Source organism: Diplotaxodon limnothrissa, linkage group LG20 (genome assembly GCF_057381915.1).
Source record: "Diplotaxodon limnothrissa isolate DT_005_m linkage group LG20, D_limnothrissa_male_GT1.1, whole genome shotgun sequence".
NCBI classification, from domain to species: Eukaryota; Metazoa; Chordata; class Actinopteri; order Cichliformes; family Cichlidae; genus Diplotaxodon; species Diplotaxodon limnothrissa.
The window spans coordinates 6,256,024-6,281,350 of record NC_140615.1 but is presented as its reverse complement, the minus strand read 5'-3'; the positions used below and the strand labels follow the sequence as shown (position 1 = coordinate 6,281,350).

Genomic DNA, 25,327 nt, shown 5'->3' with positions numbered 1-25,327 from the left:
ATTAGTTTAGGGTATTCCCAATCCTGAACCTCTTCTACAAGCACAAACTGTGCATAAGTTATCTCTGGGACACCATTAAACATTACGTGGACTCAAACTCATTACCGTCACAAGTCTTGATAAAGAAAACTTGAGGCTAACAGTTTTATCAGAACCCAACTAGACTCAGTAATACCAAACAAAATGAGAACCATAAAGGAAGGTGATCAATGAAGAGACTGTATGCACCTCGCAGGTAAACCTGTTGGTAATGGTTTCTGCAGCGTTATAATGCACTATTGTTAAATTAATGTATATACTTTGATATATATATTTTTTATATATATATGTATATATATATATATACACACAAACTCATGAGAAAAACTTAAAAGTCTTAGCTTTATTATGTTTTGTTTTAGAACCATGATAATGGTTTGAGACAAAAAGGGTAAATGCAAAAAAAAAAGAAAAGAAAAAAAAAAAGAAATAAAAGAAAAAAAATTATCAAATCAAGTCTCCTTTTTTTCCTCTCCATTCAAAATGTTTGTTTTTTTTGTTCTCATTGGTAGTAGTGATGCTGAATTCAGGTGATTTGGACCGATCCCTTAATGATGATTAGCCAGACATCAGTGACGTAGTCCTTAGACACCCCGTCCACCCTGTTTCTCCCTCATCCAGGTGTGGATCCTCTCCTTCAGTTCAGGCACTGTGGAATTAACATTGTGACATTTAGGCATCCTGAAATTATTAGCCTCGCCTCCAGCTATAAGTGCATTATCTTGCGTACCTTAAACAGCAACACTTATTTACATTATCTGTTTAAAATAAATAAAGTAAAAGGATAAATGGTGGGGTTACCTGACTCCAGCATGTTCTCTGTGAGTGGCTGCCTGTTGAAGGGATCAGTGGGGGAGTTGAGCAGGTGGCGTAAGATGATGGATCTGTCCATGATGTTCCCCGAAGGCAGCATCACAGGGTCGGTCATCAGCGTGTCCATCAGAGGGTCTGTTGTAACACAGTCACAAACAGATTTTACAGAAAATTACAAGCGAGATGCTACACTAAAAATCTGATTCATCACCAGCAGCACTGGCGCCCTGATTGGACAAGGAGAGGGACCAGTATTACAACATTAAAAGCAAAAATATTAAAATTAAACTTCTTTGTTTAAGTGTAAAAACAATAAATAAATAAATGTAATCAGCAAGTGACATACATGTGTGCCCATGTTGGTTTGTGTAGGAGCCTGTCACATGTCCAAAAAATGTTTTATATGACCACAATATTGATGCACCTATCAAAACACTAGTAACAAAATTTCCCATGAAGTCCGATACAGAGCGTTTGGTGGCGTGGGGCTCTGTGTTGAAATGTCACAAGGTTATTACAGTAGGACTCCGGTGCTACAAAAATAAAACCTGTCATGGGAGATTTCATCTACACAGACAGCTGATACTCAAGTCTCCTGTATGGCACACTCCCATCAACTGTGGTGGGCTAGCTGGCATATCTGAGAATCAAAGGAGGCACGCAGACCACATACTCTTTCTAGATTATATTAAGTCTGTGGTTACTCGATAGCCTTGCACTAAGCTGTCTAGATGACCAGTGTGAGCTTCAAAATCCACCACACATGTCTGGAATTCAATAGCAGAAGAGGCCGTTAAAGATCCCGTCTGTCATTGACTGACCCGAGGTCACAGGTCAGTCTTTTACACAATGACAATATTATTTAAAAACTGCATTTGAAGACCTAGAAAGATATTTAATATGATGCTTTCAGAAGCAGCGCAATGTGACCCATTATTTTTATATGGATGTTATTTGAGGATCTCAATACATTACTCTGAAGTGATCTAGATAGATTAATTTAACGATACAGCACATATCAGAGTGAGATGTTATTAAACCAGCTGTGGGAAAGATGATTCGCTTTACCATTGCTGCATAACCAGATTCAAAAGTTCTAGTTGTGCTGTTTAAACAGTCTTTCACACACCTTTGAACTCATCCGGTGCATCACTGTAGTCCATTTCAGACTGGGAGTTCTTCGCGACTATTTCCTCCACCTTCTCCGATAGCAGCTTGAATTTCTCAATAGCAATTGAGGACTTAATGCCAGCCTTCCTCATCTTTGAGATCACCTCCTCAAAGAGTTCACGGCTGTATGACCTCTGCAAAGAGCAACAAGTCCCTGAGGTCAGTCTTCAGTACCTTACTGTCATCACATCACAGATTTGAAATTTAAGTCATGTCTTCAAACTTACACAGATTTTGATAATGCACACAACAAGAAACTGCTGCGTTTCATACATATATGTTCTGATGTAAATCTCTGACAACAATAATGTGCAATAATGTGGCTTCATCATTCATAATGTTCTCTTTGTTCTCTCAACAAATCAGGAATTATATATATACACACTATATTCTCCACGTGAAGTAGAGAATTCATGCTAACTGGCACGGCAATAAAGTCACGACAGATGATTCAGGATAACTAAATGTAGACCGGACATCAAATTTCCCCCCCTCTCCCGTCAGTGCCAACCTGGTCATCTGCTATAGCTTTAGCAAAGCGAGCACAGTCTAGCTGCAGGTAGATGTCTGTCAGCTGGTCTAGGAGTTTCTTGGGCTCAAAGCCATACTTCTCTGGGTTCTCCACCTTCAGGTCCCGACATTTGGGCCCGCACAGCTGCTGGAGGTTAAAGTTCAGCATGGCAGCTAAACGAGGCCCCAGCTCCTGTGTGAAGAAGAAGCCACTGTTTAGAAAAGCACATTCTCCAATAGTTTCATTGCCCAAGACAGACTGTTGAACTCTCCATAACCCCCACACCCCTCTTATACATAAACAAGGTACATTCTGAAACTGTCCCTGGACTGTTTCACATTACTGTATATTCATGGCAGTGCATTATGTCTGGAATAATGATATACATTGTTTTTTGCTGTTTTATTGCTGTGGAAAAGGGAAGATGGATGGATGCATGGATGGATGCATACATTAGTCCAATGTCGAGTCAATGGACCGACATTTTGTTCTAACGTGCACTAACTGGTGTATGTTTGAATGACAACGTACCTATTCTATGCTATGCCTGGAGGAAAATGGCAAATAGTGCTTCCTTTATATTACTTGTATAACTGAGAATAAATCTCAAGAATACATCAAGTGTTCATTGGTAACAGTGACACTCACAGGCCTTAGGAAAGGCTTCTGGACCTGCTTGGTGAGGATGTGGAACATTTCAACTGTTTCGGTAGCCAGGGCCAGATAGGAGCGGGACACCCGCTCATCCTGAGTCAGCTGGGACTGACGACTCTGCTGCTGCTCCTGAAAATTTGTACAACCCCCCCAAAAAACAACAAAAAAAAAAAAGACAAAATAATAAATAAGTTACCCTACACAATGGCAGTAACCTTCTGCCTGTCTTCACAGCTCAGCACAACTGTGAATGAAGCGATAATCTGATAAAACATGACCTCTGACATTTTTGTCTTTGCTAGACTCTGTTAAAAACTGATAAACAAATATAGGGTCCTAAAAAAACTGAGCACTGACCCTTGGCAGCTGCTCCCACTGCTCTTTATTCTTCATCTCCTCTTGAACTTCATGAATACGCTTCAGGGATTCAAGGCTCTCATCTAACAAGAAGGTGGTGTCATTAATCAGCATGTTGATGTAGCGCACAAACTGCTTGCCAGAGCTGGTGTGAAAGAAGGACAAAAGGAGACAGAAGAGGATGTGAGGCTGGAAAAGTCATACAGCCACACACTCTAAACCACAATTTCTTTAAAATAAGGGGGAAAAAAATTAAATTAAACATTGCAACTGCTGTTTTTGTCAATAGCAAACTCACTTGAACTCCTCCATGAAGGTTCCATGGTGGGCAATGTTTTGCCAGAGGCTCTTGAAGATCGTGCTGATATGGTACCGTATAGTGAACTTATCGTAAAACTCACTGGTAGCACCGGTATGCTCAACATCTGACCAGAGGAGGGAAAGATTTTAGTGAACTTTTTTCTTGAAAAGATCACAACTTGTAGTAAAGAATAAACACGTGCCAGTTGGATTTTTATTCTACCGAGCACAACATCAGCAGAGAGCTGCAGCACAACATAAAGCTCACCAGTGTAAAACTTCATGAGAGCAGGGACCAGGTGTTTGACGGACAACGGGTGGTTCTCCATCATTTCAGAGAATCGCTGAGTACGAGGCTGAACAGCGGGGTTGGTGACGAACAGCACCTCCACCAACTTGGCGATAAGGTAGGGGTTCCTGATGTAGTTCTGACTGCAGATGAACACCACCAAGAAGGTGACAATGTCCTGGACACATGGCTCATATAAAACCTGGGGTGAGTACCTGTGAGAAAAGAGGAGATAGCAGTTCACAAATCCCTTATTTGGATTTAATTTTTCCTCACAAAGTTCACCGGGAATTATGGATTTATACATGTATATACACATTTATAGACCTGTTAAGCATTTAATATCTGTATTTTCCCCCTCATCGTTCCTTCCTGTTAACATTTTATTACTGCCCTCCACAGGACAGTCATTAAAACATGATAGATGAGCAGAGAGCAGAGGACTTACTGCACAACAAAAAGCAGAAACTCTGCCACATCTTCAATGTAAAACTCGGGCAGAGCGGCAAAGCTTTTGGGAATCTCGGGGTTCAGAGGCAGGTTAATGCTGCGCAAGGGAGGGAAAAACAAACATATTACTTCTTGATTTAATAATAAACTGAAGAAGTGAAGCAAAAAAAAAAAAAAATACTGGGAAAAAAACAGACAAACTGTGTGATGCCACAGCTGTTCCTCTGACATCGATATCAAAACAAATGGCAACATGGTGCGTCAGAGGAGAGGTGACTAACTTGGGGTAGGTGGGGTCCACCATGCGAAGAATGAGCTGGATGACTGTGCTGTAAAACTGCAGACATCTGCGGAGCAGGTTCTCATCCAGAAGGCCCACATCAGCACAAGCTTTGGCTCGCACCAGTTTCTGTCACACACAGTAACAATCACTCGTCTGTAAACATGCTCCGTGCCAAAATCAGCCACGCGTGTCTTCCAAATATACCCAACCAAGAAATGCTGAGAGCATTCTCACATCTCTACATTTAAATTGGTCCTTGATGTTTGATCATTAAATGAATTAAGACAGTGGCTCCATCTACAAGTACGTAACACTGACCTTAAGCTGAGTTTTGCAGCGTTTGAGCATCTCTCTGTGTCGACTCGCCAGGGGAGAATCTTTCCACTGGCTCTCACTGTTTTTGAGCTCCTCTACAGTCCTAAAAGATAAAAATAGCAGTATTAATACACACGCATACACTTAACGCGATATGATTGTCTGTGTAGATGTGTGAGCGTGTACCTGTTGAGTTCGCGGATGGCTCGTAATCTCCGGATGTAGCGCCGGCAGCCAGGCAGGATGGATAAGTGGTGGGTGTGAAGCGTCAAAAAGAAACACTCGGTAGGAAATTTGGGTTCTGTGAACTTGGCGGGGTCTTTATCTGTAGATATTCACAGATGAAATTTATGGTTATAAGGACACAAATATCAGCTTTAGTCTCTACAAGTGACTCTTTTAACCAATTAGATTAGTTAAAAATACCCCAAAACAAAACCGTGGCTCTGATATGCTTAGGATTAGTTCATGAGAACTGCAGAATTACGAGTTCACACGCAAGTGATATTTATCTTTAACGACCGCCCTCTTCAAAACCTATGCGGTCCACTTAGATTTACTGAAATGATCATATGTATGTGAGCATTTCTGGTTATGCCAGCTTACGTAGTTCAGACAGCCAGGCCTTGAGCTCGTCCATGGTGGCTTTGAGACGCGTTTCCTCAAGACTGACGACAAGGCGACACCGTGGATGGAAAATATAGTAGGGATCCACTGTCTCTAACTTGATCTTCATGCTCAGCTGTTGCAGCACCCATAAGAAGTTGAGCATGAAACCGTCTGTCGAAACCAGCTTGTCATCAGTCTGGAAGAGAGGAGAATGTGGGGTTTGTTTGGTTTTTTTTTATTAAAATCTTTACAAACACACAGTAAACACCTGCCCCCGAAGATTAAATAATATCAAGAATGACTTCTAAAATTAATATACTTTTAATCAGGTTTGTTCCTTATGGTCTGAATCTAGTAATATGAAAAACATCAATTTGTAAAACATACAACTTTACCTGCATCTGGGCTTTCTTCACATTGTAGTTGACTAGAGCTGCCATGTAATTAAGAGCCAACTCCCGCGTTTCACTGTTTAGCAGGATGTTGTGGAGAACTTTGAACATGTCACCCTGATTTTAAAAAAATAAATCAATAAACAACATCATTCCACACTGCTGGAAAAAACAACTATTAAAAATAAAAAATAAAAACATGAAATAGAGACTTACCCTTGCAGACTCCAGGTAGTGCTGCAGTGACTGGCTGACAACTCGTGTGTTCTCCATGGTGATGGCCGGGCCGGAGAAGTATTTGTCTCCAACTTTTGTCTAAAAAACAGAAAGAAAGAAAAAAAAAGGCAAAAAAAAAAAACAAAAAACTTTTGTCATCGAAATGGTTGGTACTTTTCAGTTTTGTTCTGTTTTTTTTTTAATATGAGGTTTGCGTTACTTCCCATAGTTTATCCTTTACTTAATTAGATAATAATAATAATATGGTGTAATAAGAAGGGTCACAGGGGAAGTCCTCATCAGTAGGAGAAGTAGAAAAACTTCTGATAAGACAGTTAGAAGTCCACAATTTATGCCCTCCTTCACCTTTTCCTAAGCCATTCACTCGGACCGATTGGAGTCGGGCTGATTCTGGCCCCCGGGCCTTACGTTTGACACTCCTGATTTATTTGAGATTCAGACAAAGTACAACTCATCGTAGAGAACAACTCACATCATCCTCAGCGAACACAGAGAGGCCGAAAAAGGCTCCCAGGTAGGACAGTCTCTGAATCTCTCTGCCACATCCAGGGCTCAGAGGTTTGGGACACCACAAAGGCAGTGATGTTACCTGCACACATTACACAGTCATTGATTTAATACATGTTATTGTCAAGTGTGGTTAATAACACTGATTTATACATTTATATATTATATACTAATCAACAGTAACTGTAACTCATAACTCATTTTCCCTAAGTGAAGCTAAATGGCTAATTATACATCAATTAATTCCACAGTATTTTAAAAACTTAAACACTAAGTAAAGAATATTATTGGACAGATAACAAACACTAAGAGAGCTAAGAGACCCCACCCCTCCACCAGGGAATTTCCTCTTGCCCTTTTTCCATGTAACAGGAAAATTCTCACAACAGGCAGAGTTCATACCTTCCTGGTATGAGGAAAGTACATTTACAACAGCTACATTTATTAATAAGCTCAGGGTAACTGCTTTCACAATAGATGTCCAAAATAATTGGAGCCATAAGGACCCAGTGAACAACACTCAGGTGTTACGATGCAGCTTTACCTTTCCATTTGTATACTTACCAAATTGCACACCGGGTGAGTCTTTCCGAACTTAATTTCACAAAGCTCAGCTAATGCCTGTAAAATCAAAGACAGACATCAGGTCAGAAAAAGATTACAACCCAACATGTGAACTGTGCTAAAAATGAGTTGTGTGGATGTGTGCTTCATCCCATGCTGTATGATATATTCCCTACAGAAATACGGCAGCTGCAGGAAAGACCAGGACAATGTCTCCTTACCATGAGGGGAAATTTAAAGTTGTCACTGTCAAAGGAACATTCTTTGACTGCAAGAGCCAGGCCGTGGAGGATGGGGATGAAAATCTAAATAAAAACAACAACACATTAAACAGCATGCTTCAGTGCATTTTGACCTTGGAGAAACATTCACACGGTCTGTATTTACACATCACCGTGAGGGCGTTTAACTAGCTGCCCTAAACATGGGATCACTCTGTTTTTACATTTTTATATTCATGCATCTGGACAAGCAGATGGCAAAATATGGGGGGAATAAAGGCGTCAAGGCGTCACCTTCTAGCTGTTTAAATTTAGGTGCTCCATCTACAGGAGAAATAGGTTGGGGAAAAAAAAGGGCAAGGATGTTTTTGTAACGAATTATCATTTCTGGCTTTGCAGGATCAACCCAGAGAAACACAGCGTGAAAGATTCAACCCAGTACAGTCTGTTTAGTCATGCTGGGCTGGTAAAGCTTCAGCGTGCAGACTTTCCAGTTCTATCTGTGCTGAACCTGACAATTAAAAATGGATATTTGGGGTTTGCTTAGTTGAATCACCCAGTACAAACTGTATATGGCTGTATGAGATCATCTCCAGCTGTTATGAAGAAATATAGTTCCACCTTTTTAAACTGATTCATCCCCATTAATTACAGTTAACTAGATTATTTATGGGTGTGTGTAAAGAGCCGGTCTGTACCAAACAGTATGAGCCATAGTGCACAGGAAGCAAAGAATTCTTTTGGAAAAAACCCACAGCTTTGAGTAAGCATAAACAGATCCAAAAGAATGGATGGATGTGCTCATCACCTGTCTGAATACTTCATCCTCCTGGTGAGTAATGCGCACCAGCTCCTGAATAAAGCCATATGGAAGGTTCCGACACAGCATGTAAGGTACCAGCAGAGACTGTTGGAGAGGGCTCCTAAAAGTAGTAAACACACAGCAAATTAATTAATTAATAAAATCACACATTTGGAGACAAGGTGAATGACTAGTTGCTATGGATACAGAGAGGGAAAAGGAATGGAAGATGCACAAATATGGTGAGAGCGTTAAAAAAAAAAAACAAAAAAAAGAAGTAAAAACCCAGAGATCGTCTGAGTTAATGGATGGCTTCTTACCGAGGCTGGGTCAGAGCGCCTTGAAGGACCAGGGCAACATGGGAAATACACTGAGAGCGAATGTTACTGAGAAGCTGGCTGACATTTGGTTGGCTACACATCTGAGAAAGAAACACAGAGAGAAGAGTGAGAACGACTGCAGTGTGATTTAAAAAAAAAAAAAAAAAAAGTGTTATGTGACGAGCTATGCCTAATGCCTGCAGCTAGTCTACAAAGCACAACCTGTTCTTCTATACTCAGCGCATTTTAAAACAATTGAAACATGAAGAACATATTAAAGACCTTTATATATCAGCTCTTATTAGGATTTTGATCTCAAATCTTAAATATTTTAGGAAAGAAAAATAAATCATCTGCTATAAATCCTGGTCGGGATATTTATTGGTCTCACAGATTGTCATCTACCTTGGGAGCTTTCCTCTCCTCCATGCCAACACTGTCAAAACGCTCAATGAGGTAGTTCAGCATCTCTGTCTCTTTGCATGTTTCAATGGTGAAGCGGTCGCTGGCTGATTCGCAGGACATCCCCCCTCCACATGCCCCAAGACTACAAAAAAAATTAGACACAGACAGAGGGGCTCATCAAATAACAGGAAATGTCACAGTGTGGACAGACATGCCATTAGAATCAAACTTTCCTGAAAAGTCCCGAAAGACGACAAACTAAAGCACTTTAAAGGTAGCATTGCAAAATTCAACCACCGGGTGATCCGAGCAGATGGTAAAATAAGATTAGTGTTAAACTGTATTGTCATGTCAACTCAGTAAGAGCACACAAATTACATGTAAGAAAAAGGGAATCTGCTTATGTTTTGTGTGCCTGAAAACAAACAAACAAAGAACAAAACAAAACAAAAGAAAAACAAATGGCCGATATAATTTTGTTTCTAAATCACCAAATACCAGTATGAGTCTTAAAAAGTCCTATATGGGTCGAGCTCTACAGATTTTTTTTCTTTCTTCAATAAGATAAGAAGCAAACTGAACTCAAATGTGAATTAGATGTTCAAATGTGAATTAACTGTTTCTGCTACTGTGAGGAACAGTTTCTCAGCTCCTTGCAAGAGAATGTTAATGTCGGTACCCAATCAAATTACTTTATTTCATCAACACTTTTTAAGGTTTGTACTTATGGTCCTCAAATAAAACAAACAAACAAACAAACAAACAAACAAACAAAAACACATACGGTTTGATTTTTAGGCAACTTTGCTACTGAAGATATGGATCCTATAAGCTACAATGAACACAAATGAGGCTACAATGAAGACAGACTCAAAGTGTGAGCGAAAACATTTGACCACAGCATAAAAAAGAGATATCAACAAAGTAGATTTCATTTACTAATGTGAGCAATATATTCTGTATTTCTGCGCACATACATATATACACATATACTGGCTAAATGATGGTTTTAAATAGTAAGCAACAATATTTTCTTAGAGACATAATACTCCATTTATGAATCAAAGGCAGGGCAGTGCCAGAGAGCTTGAAGTTCTGCAGTCAGGGATTCATGGTGTTACTTCCAATGTTTGCAATCAAAAACACAAAATACGGGTTTGGTAGGCTTATACATAAATATCTAATGTTGTCTGATCGGGTTACATAATGATGAAACAGTGGCTCACATGTCTTTGAGCTAAGGGTGATTTCTCCTTCTTAAAAAGAAAGATGGGAACGTAAAAATGGATTCTTATACAGACAGAAACGCAGAGTCATTAATGAGCCATTCATAGCACTGAAGATTTTCTACATCTTGAAGCCGTTTGCAGAAGAGTTAATGTGGTTATTACTTACCTCCATATTGCATGTACTAAAATTTATAGTTATGGGAATTTATCTCTGAATGTCGATGACCAAAACACTCCTAAACATGGTTTAATCTTCTTTAATCTCGCCTGGCGTCTTTGTGCACGGTTAGTGGCAAGCCTACCGGACCCGCTGGAACATGCATCAGAGCCCATCCCTGAGCAAGCGTGCACACACACGCGCATTAACACACACCACGCAGTGGTGTACCTGGACCCAAATTGAACCTGTGAAATATCCTCCTCCTGCTCCTCCTGAGAATCTTCATCATCGCTGTCCTGAGATATGTCAGAGAGGGCAAAAAACAGGAACGAAAAGGGGCTGACAGGACGAGAGAAAAACAGGTGAAATGAGAGAAAGACTGGAAGAAAGGAGGATGATGCACAAGCGTGAGGAGGCAGAAAGCCAACAGGGGGGAGGAAAAAGCATCAAGACAAATGTGGAACAGTAACAAACAAAAAAAAGGAAATGAGAAAGGGAGCACAGGGAAGATGCATGCTTTCATGGAGACTATTTTCTCTCTTTTTAAACCAGTTTTCTATCCCTTTAGCACACTCATGCTAGCTCTGTGCCATGATGACCTTATACAAAGAACTACAGCTGTTAATATTAAATGTATGTATTAATTTTTTTAATTGCCTAAATTTAAATAGTTACTTTGTGGTAGAGGTAGCATTTTTTAAATCTCATTTTCTCACAAGATTTTAACCACAGAAATGTTAAAGTGCTAGTAACGTCTAAATGCAGGAAAGTTAATGCAGGAGCAGATATAACCAGTGATGAACAGAAACATCACCAAAGGTTCAGGCTTTAGTAAGTTGGCTTGCGTTTGCACTCCACTCTGACATGCAAGTGACAGTTTAGATACCTAGATGGAGGCATCCTGGCAGCAAAGGCAGCCTGTCGAGTGTTCAGTCTGGGAGAAGGAGGCACCATAGGAGAGGTTGCAGAGGAGGGTTGGTTGTGACCCATAGGTGAGCTCAAGGATAAAGACTGGGGGGAAGGTGGTGGCACAGAAACTGGAGTGTTGGGGGGAACGGAGGGTCCTGCAGGGCTGGGAGAGGGTCCAGGGAAACTAAACCCTCTGTGACTCGGGCTTGTTGGGGAAGGAGCCACCCAGGGAGTGGTGACCGAGTAAGGGCGATACCTTTGGGAAATGGGCACGGGGGCAGATGGAGCACTGAGGGAGTGCCGTGGAGGAGTGGAAGCAGGTGGGCTGGGGGGAACAACGAACTGTGGGGTAGACGGTGTAGTAGGGGTGAGGAGAGAGGGGGAGGTCCTCTTGGCTGCATCCAAAGCCACTGGGTGAGGACTACCACAGCCATACAGACTGTGGATAACATTGTTAAGACAAGAATGATCTTAAAGCCTTAAAAACAGAAATGATTAAAGCATGATGAAAAAGACTGGGAAGAACATGGCAGCATGATAATAAAGTAAATAGAAAAAACAGCCCAATCAACAGCCTTGATATGTCTCCGCGAGCTTAATAATGACTCGTGGCACTTGCCTGGACAGAGAGCTGGCTCCAAAGGATCCAGCGCTAGGGCCCATTGGGCTTCCACCTTGGCTGGAGGGCTGCACCAGTGTCAGACGATGGTCGGGGGATTTGGCTGCTGCAATTGGCTGTGAGGTGGCTGTCAAGCTGGCGAAGGGGTTGTGGACACGTGACTGGGTGGACATCATTAAGACTTCCATCAGGATCTGGCTGATGAGGTCTTTGAAGTCAGAGTATACTGCCGGAGAAAACATAACAACAGTCGGACGAGCCTCCCACGTGTGCAGCTTTTTATGGTCAAAGCTGTTGTTTAGTGGCGTTACCTTCTTTAGGGTTCTGGTGAAACTCTGCAGCCAGTGAAGGGAGAAAGATGACATCTCTATCCTGCTCCTTCCACGATACGCGGAGAATCTTGCAAATGAGCTGCAGGGCCTGTTCTTCAGAGACATCTGAGTTTGCAGAAGTTTCCTAAGATGCAGAAAAAAAACAGTGAAGCCTTGATTTAAAAAAAACAAAAAAAAACAAAACATGCATAATGAACAAGCATTACTGAGTCTCAGGATACTCGTTATCTCATGATCTCTCTGGTTGAGCAAGAAACAACAGAGGTACGTGTGAATGAGTTGATATAAACAAAAATGAAACCAAGAATAGCATTTGTGGAAAGTCACCCGTCTGCAAACAACCAGACACTCCTTTAATGTTTATTCGGTTAGAACTTTCTTGATATCCTGATAGATATGGTCAAAGTCCAGGAGGCGACATCTTTTGATTAATGTTCACTCTAACTGCTTACCTTCTCAGTCAGGTTTCTCTTCTCCCTGCGGTCACTGTCCTCCACCTCCATGTTCTCTATCCCTGAGTCCACATCCACCTGGGACATGCTGGAATAAAAGAGAAACCACAGTTCTTAATAAGCCATTATCTCCAAGCAAACTATGCTATTACTCCAAGCTCAATCGTACACAGTGTCAATATTTATCTAATTCCACAGATAAGGAGTATTTGAGAATGAACACAGAAGCTGGGTAGGGCAATCGGACACAGGAGACGCTCTCACCTCTTTTCACAGGAGGCAGGGTCGATATCCATGCTCTGCGATCGGGACAAACTCTGGGACTGAGTCTCAAGGCTGTTGGAGGGGGAGCTGGAGAGTGAGCTCACACCCTCGCTGCTCTGACTACCATAAGCGACCCCTGGAAGAACAAAACACCACAAGTGAATCTCTCTGAACAACAATGACAAAAATGAATCAAATCTGACACATTTCTGGAGGGTTTCTTGTGCCTCCGTCTTCAGATAAAATGGAAATAGTAAGGTTTTAAATTTGCTTTTTTTTCTTGTGTTTTTCAACACAGGTGTAGCGGTCTGTGTGCACAGAGCAGTAAGAAAAACGTTTAATTTGAGTTAATTATTGCAATGCTGAGTGCATAAGATGGCGCCGGTGTGCATGGCTCGCCGTCCACGGTTGTCGGACCCACTTTTGCTTTGCCTGTTTCTATTGTTTTTGTCACTTTTATTGAACAACGCTGACTCTCTATTGACCTACGATCGTGAAGCTCTGTTAAATATTCGACTTGCCTCAGGGAATTTGGGAAGGACTAACGCTGATGGACAGGATTTTTTTCCACCTCCGCTACTATCTGGAGTACTGCATCACCTGGATTGCACCCCTACTACATCTCATAAGAGGAAGCGCTTTAAACGTCGGGGAAAACGCAGCGGGCTACTCGTGAAACTGAAATCATACTTGGCTCTTTCATCTGGCAGGAACAGATTAATTTCCGAATGCACTCTGACTGAATTCAGACCTTTGCACTGGCGTTTTGTCTCCCGTCGCTTCCTGGAACCTATTGGCACCTGGCTGGTACCTGTTGTCGGCTTGGCTGAAGAGATCCAGCATCCCCGCCTTCTCTTACCTCATCTTCGTTGCGGTGGAGTGAATTCGCGGAACCTTCGGCAACTGAAACAGATTCCCTGGATGGCTGTCACCGGTCTGACGGACCCTACCAGGTTTGCCCTTGTTAATGCTAGGTCGCTAGCAAATAAAACGTTCATATTGAAGGATTTCTTCACCTCTCATAATCTGGATTTCCTCTGTGTGACAGAAACCTGGCTAAGTGACGGTGAGTTAAGCTCTTTCTCAGAACTATTACCGCCAAATTGTTCGTATTTTAACTCACCAAGGACTACGGGCCGAGGTGGAGGAGTGGCCACAGTTTATAAATCTACTTTTCACTGTCGCCAGCTGTCACCTGTCACTTTCTCCAGTTTTGAACTGAATATGTTTGAGCTTGGTAGCAGTCATCCTGTTCTTTGTGCGCTGATCTACCGTCCACCAAAATATAATAGGGACTTTGTTAATGACTTCTCTGAGTTCTTGGCTGAAATAATGCCAAAGTACGACAAGGTTTTAATCTTGGGTGATATGAATATTCATGTGTGTTGTCCTACTAAACCATTGGCAAAGGACTTTTTAAACCTACTTGATGCTTTTAATGTTTTGCAATCTGTCACTGGTCCCACTCATAAATATGGACACACTCTGGATCTGGTTTTGTCTTATGGTTTACCTATTTATAATCTTCAAACTTATGATGTCGTCTTTTCTGATCATATGCCTGTATTGTTTGAAACTTCTCTTCCCTGTAATATCACTACCTGTGGCCCTCCTATTGCTTCTCGCATGTTTAAACCATCAAGTGCCGTCCAGTTTTCTACTGCCTTTAATAAGGCCTTAATTGTTGACTCAGAGCTCTCAGTCTGTGCTGACACTGAGGTGCTGGCTGCAAAATTCTTATCTACTTGTCAAATCATTCTGGACACTGTTGCTCCCCTGAAGATCAGGCGGCCTAAATTGAAGTCTGAGCCGTGGCTGAACGACATCACTCGGGCTGCACGAAGAGAGTGCAGAAAAGCAGAACGCAAATGGGAAAAAGACAAGCTACAAGTGTCTTATGATATCTTAAGAGATAGCTGGCATAGATACCAGAAAATTGTCAAGAACCAGAAATCTGCCTATTTTGCAGGTGTTATTAATGACAACTGCCATAAGCCCCGTGTCTTATTTAGTATTTTAAACTCTGTTCTTAACCCTCCCCAATCCAACTGTATAGAAGCCTCTGCTGAAACCTGTGAAGCTTTTTTAAATTTCTTTGTGGAGAAGATTTTATCTATTAGAGCACATATTTTACCCCCTTCTTATGACCCTTCTGTTATTCTTACGCCCTTAGCAATTTTTAGCCATTTTGAACCAGTGTCTCTATTTAAACTGGGTAAAATTGTCACCCAAATCAAGTCTGGCTCTCCCAGTGATGTTCTTCCCCCTCGCTTTTTAAAAGAAGTTTGGGGCACTATTGGACCTTATATTCAAAGGCTTATAAACAGCAGCCTGACTTTAGGCCATGTACCTGTAATTTTTAAACAGGCAGTGGACAGGCAGTGGACCAGGGCGTTTCAGCAGAGGCTGGACCAGCCTCTGCTGAAACGCCCTGGCTTGGATGCTTCTTTGTTGAGTAATTTTAGACCTATTTCAAAGCTTCCTTTTGTTTCTAAAATTTTAGAAAAAGAAGTGTGCTCACAGCTGCAGACTTTTTTAGAGAGTCAAAACATTTTTGAGGTATTTCAATCTGGTTTTAAAGCACTTCACAGCACAGAGACTGCACTTTTGAGAGTTTTTAATGATATCTTATTAACTGCTGACTCTGGCAAGTCTGTCTTACTTGTGCTTTTGGATCTCACAGCAGCTTTTGATACAGTCGATCACAATATTTTGATTTATCGTCTAGAACATCATGTTGGAATTAGAGGCACTGCCTTGGAGTGGTTTAAGTCATACCTCTCTGATAGAAGTTTTTCAGTCTCACTTGGTAAATTTCATTCATCTTCCGCCCCCCTCCCATGTGGTGTACCTCAAGGATCCATCCTTGGGCCCCTTCTTTTTAGTATTTATTTACTTCCCCTTGGCCATATTATTAAAAAACATAAAGTCTCATTTCATTTTTATGCAGATGATTGTCAAATTTATCTACCGCTGAAACACAATGACCCTAACCCCCTCAGGCCTATTTTAGAATGTCTTAAGGATATCAGAGCATGGCTGGCTTTGAATTTTTTAAACTTTAATGAAAAGAAGACTGAGGTCATTATATTTGGGCCGAATGGACCTGGTGTCCCTCCATCTGACTTGGGTCCTCTTACATCGTGTGTCAAATCAATTGTCACCAACCTTGGAGTAAAATTTGACACAGCTCTTAAAATGGACAAACAAGTAAATACAGTGGTGAGAAAAAGCTTTTTTCAGTTGAGGCAGCTCTCTAAAGTAAAACCTTTTATTTCTTTTTGTGACTTGGAGAGAGTTTTGCACGCATTTGTGACCACTCGCCTTGATTATTGTAATGGACTTTATATTGGTATTGATCAGGCTTCACTATCGCGCTTGCAAATGGTCCAGAATGCTGCTGCTCGCCTGTTGACAGGGACACGCAAACATGAGCACATTACCCCTGTTCTTGCCTCCTTACACTGGTTGCCTGTCCATTTTAGAATTCATTTTAAAATTTTATTGCTTGCTTTTAAAGTCTTAAATGGCCTGGCTCCGTCTTACCTGTCAGACCTTTTACACCAATACACTCCACAAAGATCTCTCAGATCATCTGACCAGTCACTCCTTACTGTCCCCATGTCGAGACTGAAACACCGAGGGGACCGAGCTTTCGCTGTTGTGGCCCCCAAACTATGGAACGAACTGCCCCTCCATATCAGGCTGGCCCCAACACTTGAAATGTTTAAATCACTTTTAAAGACACACTTTTTTTCAAAGGCTTTCTAGGAGTATTATCAGAGTCAGTTTGTAGTCAGTTTTTAGTCAGCTGTTGATCATTCTTAATCTTTCTACCTTGTTAATTTTATTCATTGTATATCTTATTGTTTATTCTACTCATGTTGTGATATTTAATATATACACTGATTTATTTTTATCTTTTTTAATTATATATTTATTTTGTTTATTGATTTCATTGTATGCTTAAAGTATGGTTTTTAACTGCTATCTCTGTTTTATTATTGGAAAGCACTTTGGTCAACTTGTTGTTTTTAAAAGTGCTATATAAATAAAGTTGGATTGGATTGGATACGTGAGGACTTTAAACTGCATACAATATAACATTGCTGTTATTCTTCCACAGCCTAACAAAGTCACTTTAGTCTGTCAGCAGATCAAAGTGAAATTAACTGTATTGACTGAAAGTTGCACAGTTTGTGCACTTACATACTGTAAATAAGAGAAACACAAAAATCCCCCAAGCCTTTAAATCGAAACTGAATGTAACCTGCTCCCTACCATGTTATGTGGTGAGCAGAGGGTTGAAAGCTACTTTTGTGACGCAGAAAGCTCTGACTTTAAGTTCGACATAACTCACCAACCCCTCAGATGAACTAAAGTTTTCGAGAAATGAAAAATATTGACTGTATTGATTCATACTGTACACTTTAAATCCTTTGCACAGCGTTGAATTTTAGTCTATCATGTCTTTTCCTTTTTTACAGATTTTTCTAATCTTTTTATTGCTTTCAAGGTATAATCAGTCCCAACATACAGCGATTAGGGTAACGACATAGTCAAAAAAGCACACTAAGAACTCTGAGGAAATTAAATCGAAACAAAAAACATGATGGATCCAGGTCATTGATGTCAAACAGTCACCTAAAACCAAACATCAGTCATGTTTACTCTTCACTTGCAACTGGCCTTTGTACAGAAAGAAAGGAAGACACCTTTACCAGTGAACTGCACAGCACACAGGGCTGATTCCTCTTTGAAATGCCCTCGAGTTACCTTTCACATTAAATCCTATTTTCTGATGTATTCAATGAAAATATTTTGAAACAAAAAGAATAAACCAATCAAATGCCTTGCATGTGGACTGACAAACGCATCTGGATGTTGTGATCAAAGGGAAACTCCTAATTTTCTATGTCAGTAAATGTAGACCAAAATCTAGGACATACACGGTAAATCTATACATGGCTGGCATAATATCAGAGTGTGATGACATGAAAAGATCAAGAAATGTAAGAAGCGGAAATGAGGAAGAGGATGTGCAAAAAGGCCCTAAAGTTGTGGCAGTAGTCAGGGAAAAAAAGGATACATTTTCCAGAAAAAAAAAAAAGAGAAATGAAGAAAATATTAATATACATATCTACAAGTTTTTAAAAAAGAAGGCTTTGACTTTGAAATGATTGTTCAACTATGCCTCATGTTTAGTTTTTATACAAAATACTCCAAAAGTTGATTCTGTTCATCTGGACGTTAGAGCTGGGCGATAGAACGATAACGATATGTATCGCGATATAACTTTTACTCGATAGAGAAATTAAGCTATCGCGATAGACCTCGCCGCTCTTGTCCTCTTAAAAAAATAAAATAAAAAAATAAAAAAAGGTCAGCCAATCTAAATTAAGTAGCGCAGAGCCGAACCAATCACAGCCACAGCGTCACGTCGCGTGACTTGTTACGTACAGCACAAGTGCCAAGCCGCACGTGTGTTTGTTTGGGAAGCAGCCAGCAGGTAATGGAGGAAATGAGTGTGCCGACTAGAAAAATCAACCGAGCGTGACCGAAGAGAAAACAGATGATGGTTCCAATGCCGGAGAGATTGTCGAACGGAAGAGCCATAGAAGTTCCGTAGTGTGAAGGTATTTCGGCTATTTCAAGTCTGACAAAAAACAGAGTAGCGTGCACTGTAAATTGTGCCGAAAGCAAGTCTGGAAATACAATGAACTGGTGCATGCGTCACACTGTGCGCCACGTTATTGTTTCGGTGAAATGAATTTCTACAATACTGTTACTATTAATTCTACTCTCTGCAGTGTTTAAATGCTTACACACAGTTACTGTCCGTCCACACATACGACTCGGTTCTGCTTCTATGCCCCAGCTTTGTTTACTTTTTCCCACCGAGGCTTCTAGACTTCTGATTGGCCAACATTTCTGCACGGTTAGGAATCTAGCGCCACCTGCTGCTTTGGCATGTTCATAGCAGCGTTTTCCTTCATTTCTGCCTTTATGTGTGGACGGGATTATTTTTTAAAACGAAAATGGAAAATCTCCGTTTTCAAAAATACCCGTGTACGTGTGGACGTAGCCTCAGTCTCTGACTGGAAGCGCTAATTCGTCATTCGGCTTTTGTCAGACTAAAGTAACTGTTAAAACTGTTTGAAAAGCTCAGCTATACAACAAGGAGAGATTGAGAATTTCCTTTTAGTTCTCAGTTTATTTGATATTGACAAAAGTTAGTCAGTTTTGTCTGTTCTTCTGTAAAACAAACTAAGATTTATTTTTAGAATTAATATTTTGTTTCTAAGTGGAATTGACAATTTAGTCTGTTTTGTTTGTTCTATTTTGAAACTTAAATGCTTTAGTGGCTGCCTTTTGTGTAGTTTGCAATATTTGCCTTTATTTATCTGAAAAAGTCTCATGTTCCTTAAGTACATCTACCCTGTTGAACTTATTATGGGGAATAAATATTTAAATAAAAACAAGCTGCTGATTATTTCACATTTTACTTGTGAGCAACAGCACATTTAAATCTTACAAATATAGTTATTTGGCTTATATCGTGATAGATATCGTTATCGCCTGAAATGAAAAAAAAAAACATATCGTGATATGAAAAAATCTCATATCGCCCAGCTCTACTGGACGTAGCGTTTTGTGGGAGAAACGTTTCGTCACTCATCCAAGTGACTTCTTCAGTTTCAGCTGACTACAGGTTTCCCCAAATCTTATAAACAGTACATTTCCATAATGACTGAAACCAGCCCACTGAAGGAACAATGGGCTGGGAGGTCAGTTCCTTAATCCTAATTACGCAAATTCTCACGACCATTGATCAACAACCACCGACCAAAACCCACTTATCAAAGACCACTGATCAATGGCCATGAGTCCCATTCACAGAGAGTTGGGGAATGGCTGCAATCACAGCATTGTATCAATGCAAATGTACTGTTTATAAGATTTGGGGAAACCTGCAGTCAGCTGTGACTGAAGAAGTCACTTGGATGAGTGACGAAACGTTTCTCCCACAAAACGCTACGTCCAGATGAACAGAATTAACTTTTGGAGTTTTACTTTCCTGGATGATTGAGAATGCATCAAGACGTTTGTACAAAATAGTTTTTATCATCTTAATCTTTCCTGATATTGTAATCAAAGATGACGTTTAATGCTGAAAATACGGCACTTTTTTTTACTACCATTCTCTAACACTTACCACTGGGAACCACACAAAGATATGACATGAATAAGCAACCATGTACACTTTGAGAATTCGTGTCACAGCTGTTGCTTAAGGAAGAACCAACTGTTTAGTCAGTCTGGGTTAGCAAAGGCTCAGATTGCAATTTTTAAGTTGCTTACTAGGGCTGGGCCATATTATACCGTTCACGGTAATACCGGTATAATGTTAGGCAACGAATGGGAGTAAAACGCGCATGCGCAGTGCCTTTGTTTTCATACGCACATGGCCGATTGTTGAGTGAAACAGATGAACCAGAATTGGTTTGTAAAAATGGTGCAACTTCAGTGATGTGGAACTGATTTGGTGTTTGTCCGTCAGATACACGACAAAGCACATTTTTTTGCAGAACATGCAAGCGGCCGTCGTTATTGTCGTATTTGTCGGACTAAGATGCTCTTAAATCTGGGAGTAATCTGGGTCCTAAACTCCGTATGCTTCAGGTCAAACAACACTGCAGCATCACTGAGCGTTAAAAACTGTCTAAATTCTTTCATCTTTAATAAAACGATCAGCATTGCTGCTTTACCAGGTGTAACTATAAAGTTTAACTTCCAGGCATCCATGAAAACAAAAGTTATTACATTTAACGGAGTTAGAAGTTAGCAGGAAGCTAGCGGAAGTTAGCTCGCTAGTTTTGCTAGTTACCTAAGCATGATATTGCATGTTCTGACTGAGAGATTTCGGAAAAAAATCAAACGTACAGCTCTGCTATCACTTCCAACATAAATGAAGACAGGAAACTAAACAGCAGTGACGTTTGTAGGGTTACTGAAGTTGGGCTAGCTGGTATATAATGATGTGCTACGTGATCGCTAGCGACACAGCTATGTTAGCATAACATAAACAGTGAAGCTGGAGGACGAACACTAACACTTTTCCACTTATAAAAGTTAACGTTAAGGTTCTTCATGGTTAGAGACAAATGCAATCGCATGGCAGGATGCTGTAAACGGACCAAACTTCAGTCAGGAGAACAACTGAGATAATCCATCCACAATACGAGGTTAGTCATTAATATACTGCAACATGGGAATAGAGCAGCTGCCAGAGAATTCAACATTAATGAATCAATGGTACAGAAGTGGAGGAAGCAAGAAGAATGAGTTTAATCAAGTTTGATTTATCTGACTGCTTTGTTTCGCTTAATGTGCCTTATAATCCTGTGCACCTTATGGTCCGAAAAATACGTACTGCACACTGCAGTTTAATGTTGCAAAGCACCTCTTTTTAACTTCAGTGGATATTATACATGGTTATGCTCAGGATATGTCAGCCCATTTCTACTGGAAATGCCTTTTGGTTAAACTTTCAGCAAGGAATTTGCATTTGCACTGTTACATTTTTATAAAGCTTTAATGTACATAAAAACCAGCTTCTTGTTTAAGTGAAAATAAATGGAAGGTTGTCTTTTTGCGCTAGTAATGTTGTGGAGTTGTATTTTGTCTCGCATCAATTATATCGTCGGTTATATCGTTATCGCAAATTTTCAAATATATATCGTGATAAATATTTTTGGCCATATCGCCCTGCTCTATTGCTTACTGACTACTGCAGACAGGTAGTGAGAAATCTGATTAACAGAGGCTCTTACTCCGGATAGCGGGCTGGAATTAACAGCTCTCTCCTGGTTATACAACAATCATGCGATTGAATGATTACGCTACCAATGTCAGATGTAATACACATTAATAAGTTAGTGAGAAGGTTTGGCTTGTAAACTGCCAGTATTTTTTTCTTCTTATTAATCACTTAGGAAATGCACCACTGGGCCTAAAAGGAAGACCTTTAAAGCAGCTGGCTATGCATAGCAACAAACAATGCCAGGAAACTGTTGCTGTATCCATACATGGATCTCTGCTGCATTTTCTAGAGCCTGTGCATGAGCGAAGCCTCCATTCTACCTTTGTACTAGAGGGCTCACCATTCGTGTCTAGCAGGGTACACTTTTTTGTCACAGTGTACCCTGATTTGGGGGATTTTTGATATTTTAACACTGTGAATCATTCAATGCCACAAACCTTTTTTCAATATTTTTTTTCCTTATAGAAAATTCCCAGAACCTTGCTTTAATTTCTTACCAGAGGTGCCCATAGGTGATGTGGCAGGGGTACCACTGTGGACATTGAGGCCCAGTGATTGAGAGGCAGCTGGTGGCACGGGTTGGGGTGCAGCACCTGAGGGTCCAGGGAGGGGTCCAGGTGGAGTCTCTCTCTGTGGGGATGTCAGGGGTGTGCTGAGAGGGGTGCTAGGCTGGGACGTTTGTCCTCCTGCCAATCGTGCCAGTCTCCTCCTGCGAATCTTGAATGAGCAGATATAAAGGGTCATTAAAAGAACTCTGTAGCTCTTCATAACTGCATAATGTTGAAATGTATTAATAGGTTATTAATAAACCTATATGTATGTATATAAATGCCTGGACACTGTAAGAATAACCAAATTATGCATGTATTGCCCAGAAAGGCAAAGATTTTCTTTGTTATACGTTTTAAAGTCAGATCTGAAGAAAAACATCGCGAATAAAGTCAGATGCGGACACCAATCTTCGCAGCTTGGCCGAGGAGCGACGTTAAAGCTAAATTATCTGCTGCACACTCTGCTGAATGCTAATCGAGCAGCTGAAAATGATAACAGTAAGCTGCAGTATGCTGTATGCGATTTCACATAAACAGCTCAATGGCCATGCATCGGCCCACGGCTGATTGCACAATGGTGGCCCGGTCTCTGTGTGTGTTTTTTATGCTGAGTCGTCTCGCAGGCTAATTTCTGACTGTCAGCTAAACCGCCGCGAGGTGACATGCGAAAACATATCAGTAAAAAGAACGTCTTCCCTTCCTAATCTCCCTGTCAAAACACAACACCGAAAAATATCTGCCACTTACAAGCGGCTAACAATATCTTGAAATATGTTCGATGCTTTATATAAGAGCAGTGTTCTCCAGCTTGTAGCATTACGTTAGCTACTTTCATTTAGCAACCCAGCTGCTCCAGCTAAATAGAACACGGCCCAAATCCGCCTCTCGTTCTTTCACTTCTTATATTCCCAATATAAGAAGTGAATAATTAGCCTTTGAGTTAAACTGCGTGACACCCACTGCCGTGTTCTAGCTAACTGAGATATTTATCGAAAATGTATTTCTTCCATCAGCTAGTTTTTGTAGCATCTCAGCTAGCAGCAATACCCCTAAAAGGGGTAAAGGAAGAATTTGCAAAACGTACATTTCTAACGTCAGTAACGTAAAATCATTTCAATTCCCTGTGTAAGCGTTTATTCATATTGTCACCTTACCTCATCTGCGCTCAACTCCTCCATCATCCCAGCTAAGACAGCTAGCTATTTCACTTTCTAATGCTTTAATATGCCAGCCAGAGCCAGCTAGCTAGCTTGTATTAGATCTAAATATGCATAGTCTAACTCGTTCAACAAATATATGTGTCAGGATTTTGATTGTCTTCAAGATAAAAAACGACACCGATATTCGGAGGATGGCGAAATATAGTTCCCCCAAAAAGTCTGCTGTTTGCTGGTTTTCTACCAAGAATGAAACAAAAAGAAAAGTAGCTAGCTATTATACGTCAAAATACAACAGCGGCCATTTTGGTTCCACAAGTCACGTGACCAAAGGGACCAAAGGTGGGGGTGCGCAGCGTGTCGCACAGATAAATGGAGTATTTCATCTGTTGTGTAAGTATAAAAGTCTGTTTATGTCACTTTAATGTAACGCTCCTGCATTAGCGTGACCTCGGGTTATAACTGAGGTCACATTTACCACATAAAACGCATCAAACTGAGCGTGCGTGAACCATGGCCAGTCAGAGGGGTGCAAGGTCACTGCAAAGACTTATATTAGTGACGTAATTGCCAATCATCTGTCACCAGGTAAAGATGCCTGCACAGTATGTGCCTATACATTTAATTTTAATGCCTGTTTATTTTTAACGCAGTTACAGCCACATCACGTGTGTGACAGGGTGGGCAGTACACCAGATGAACTAAATAGGCAACCAAATTTTAAAATTTTTGGCAATAACTCGCCGTAATTAATATATATTTAAAAAAAAAACCCACAGGCAGTCAGTATCCAAAGTACCCAAGTATCCTTGGGCAAGACACTTAAACCTTGAGTAGTCCCACTTGACTGATCAACTAACTAGAAAGTACCAGTTCATTTACTATTTATACTCTATGGTATGCTCATGAATATATATATAAGTGCAAAAATATCTGTCCTAGATTGAAAAAAAAAAGAGTCCAACTGGATTTCTTTAGGTTTGTGAAGATGTTTCACTTCCCATCCAAGAAGCTTCTTCAGTTTTTAAAACAAATGAAGAAGATTGAGAGTCCCAGGTGGGGGCTGTCCCCTTTGGAGGTGGTCCTGAGGGTCGTGGATGGTGTGAAAACAGGTGTGGGTCATTACCATTACCTGGGGTTAAGGGTAAAGTCACTATGAGACCTTGCCCCACCCCATGTGACCTATTTAGGTCACCTAAGGCAAAGTGTGAGTAGTGTATGAAGTGCCTGGGAGTGGATCATAGGTGGCTGATGGGTGGTGCTGCAGAGTCAAATCAGATGAGACATTTTCTCTGGGCACAGAAGTGGATCAATGAAGGGCAGCTGTGAGCGCAGAATTTCCTCAACACATTTCTATTTGTCTGGCAATTTATGCAATTATCAAGTAGGGTTGAGCTTTAAAAACTAGCTGCACACGCTGATGAATGACCTCTTTTAAATTACAAAGAGAGATGAGGGGTTCTTCCCAAAGTGTGACCTGCATGGGATAATCCGCTCAGTGTCCTTTAGTCATTCTGGTTACCACGATTGCTGCAGAAGCACTAAACTACTGTTACCTGAAGCTTCTACCGCAGAGCTCAAGCAGCAAATCG

The 25,327-nt window shown here is 40.7% G+C and overlaps 1 protein-coding gene across 2 annotated transcripts; it reads right to left on the bottom strand.

Annotated features, from left to right (window-relative positions):
• Window positions 1-501: 501 nt before the first annotated feature.
• Window positions 502-24,037, bottom strand: ube4b (ubiquitination factor E4B, UFD2 homolog (S. cerevisiae)). 2 transcript variants are annotated; one of them, XM_085344491.1, is made up of 29 exons: window positions 23,733-24,037; window positions 22,525-22,744; window positions 13,204-13,339; window positions 12,940-13,027; window positions 12,467-12,611; window positions 12,156-12,381; window positions 11,514-11,975; window positions 10,856-10,966; window positions 9,239-9,380; window positions 8,834-8,934; window positions 8,520-8,634; window positions 7,712-7,795; window positions 7,491-7,547; window positions 6,892-7,008; window positions 6,399-6,497; window positions 6,186-6,299; window positions 5,788-5,986; window positions 5,368-5,506; window positions 5,185-5,284; window positions 4,865-4,992; window positions 4,582-4,680; window positions 4,113-4,348; window positions 3,843-3,969; window positions 3,545-3,689; window positions 3,182-3,316; window positions 2,534-2,725; window positions 1,982-2,156; window positions 841-987; window positions 502-688 (listed from the first exon to the last, which is right to left on the bottom strand). In XM_085344491.1, exons 1-29 carry the CDS (start codon window positions 23,757-23,759, stop codon window positions 624-626), a joined length of 4,131 nt encoding a protein of 1,376 aa, XP_085200617.1. In that variant the 5' UTR covers window positions 23,760-24,037; the 3' UTR covers window positions 502-623. The 2 variants fall into 2 exon arrangements, with proteins under 2 accessions (XP_085200617.1, XP_085200616.1); XM_085344490.1 differs by lacking the exons at window positions 10,856-10,966; window positions 11,514-11,975.
• Window positions 24,038-25,327: the final 1,290 nt, after the last annotated feature.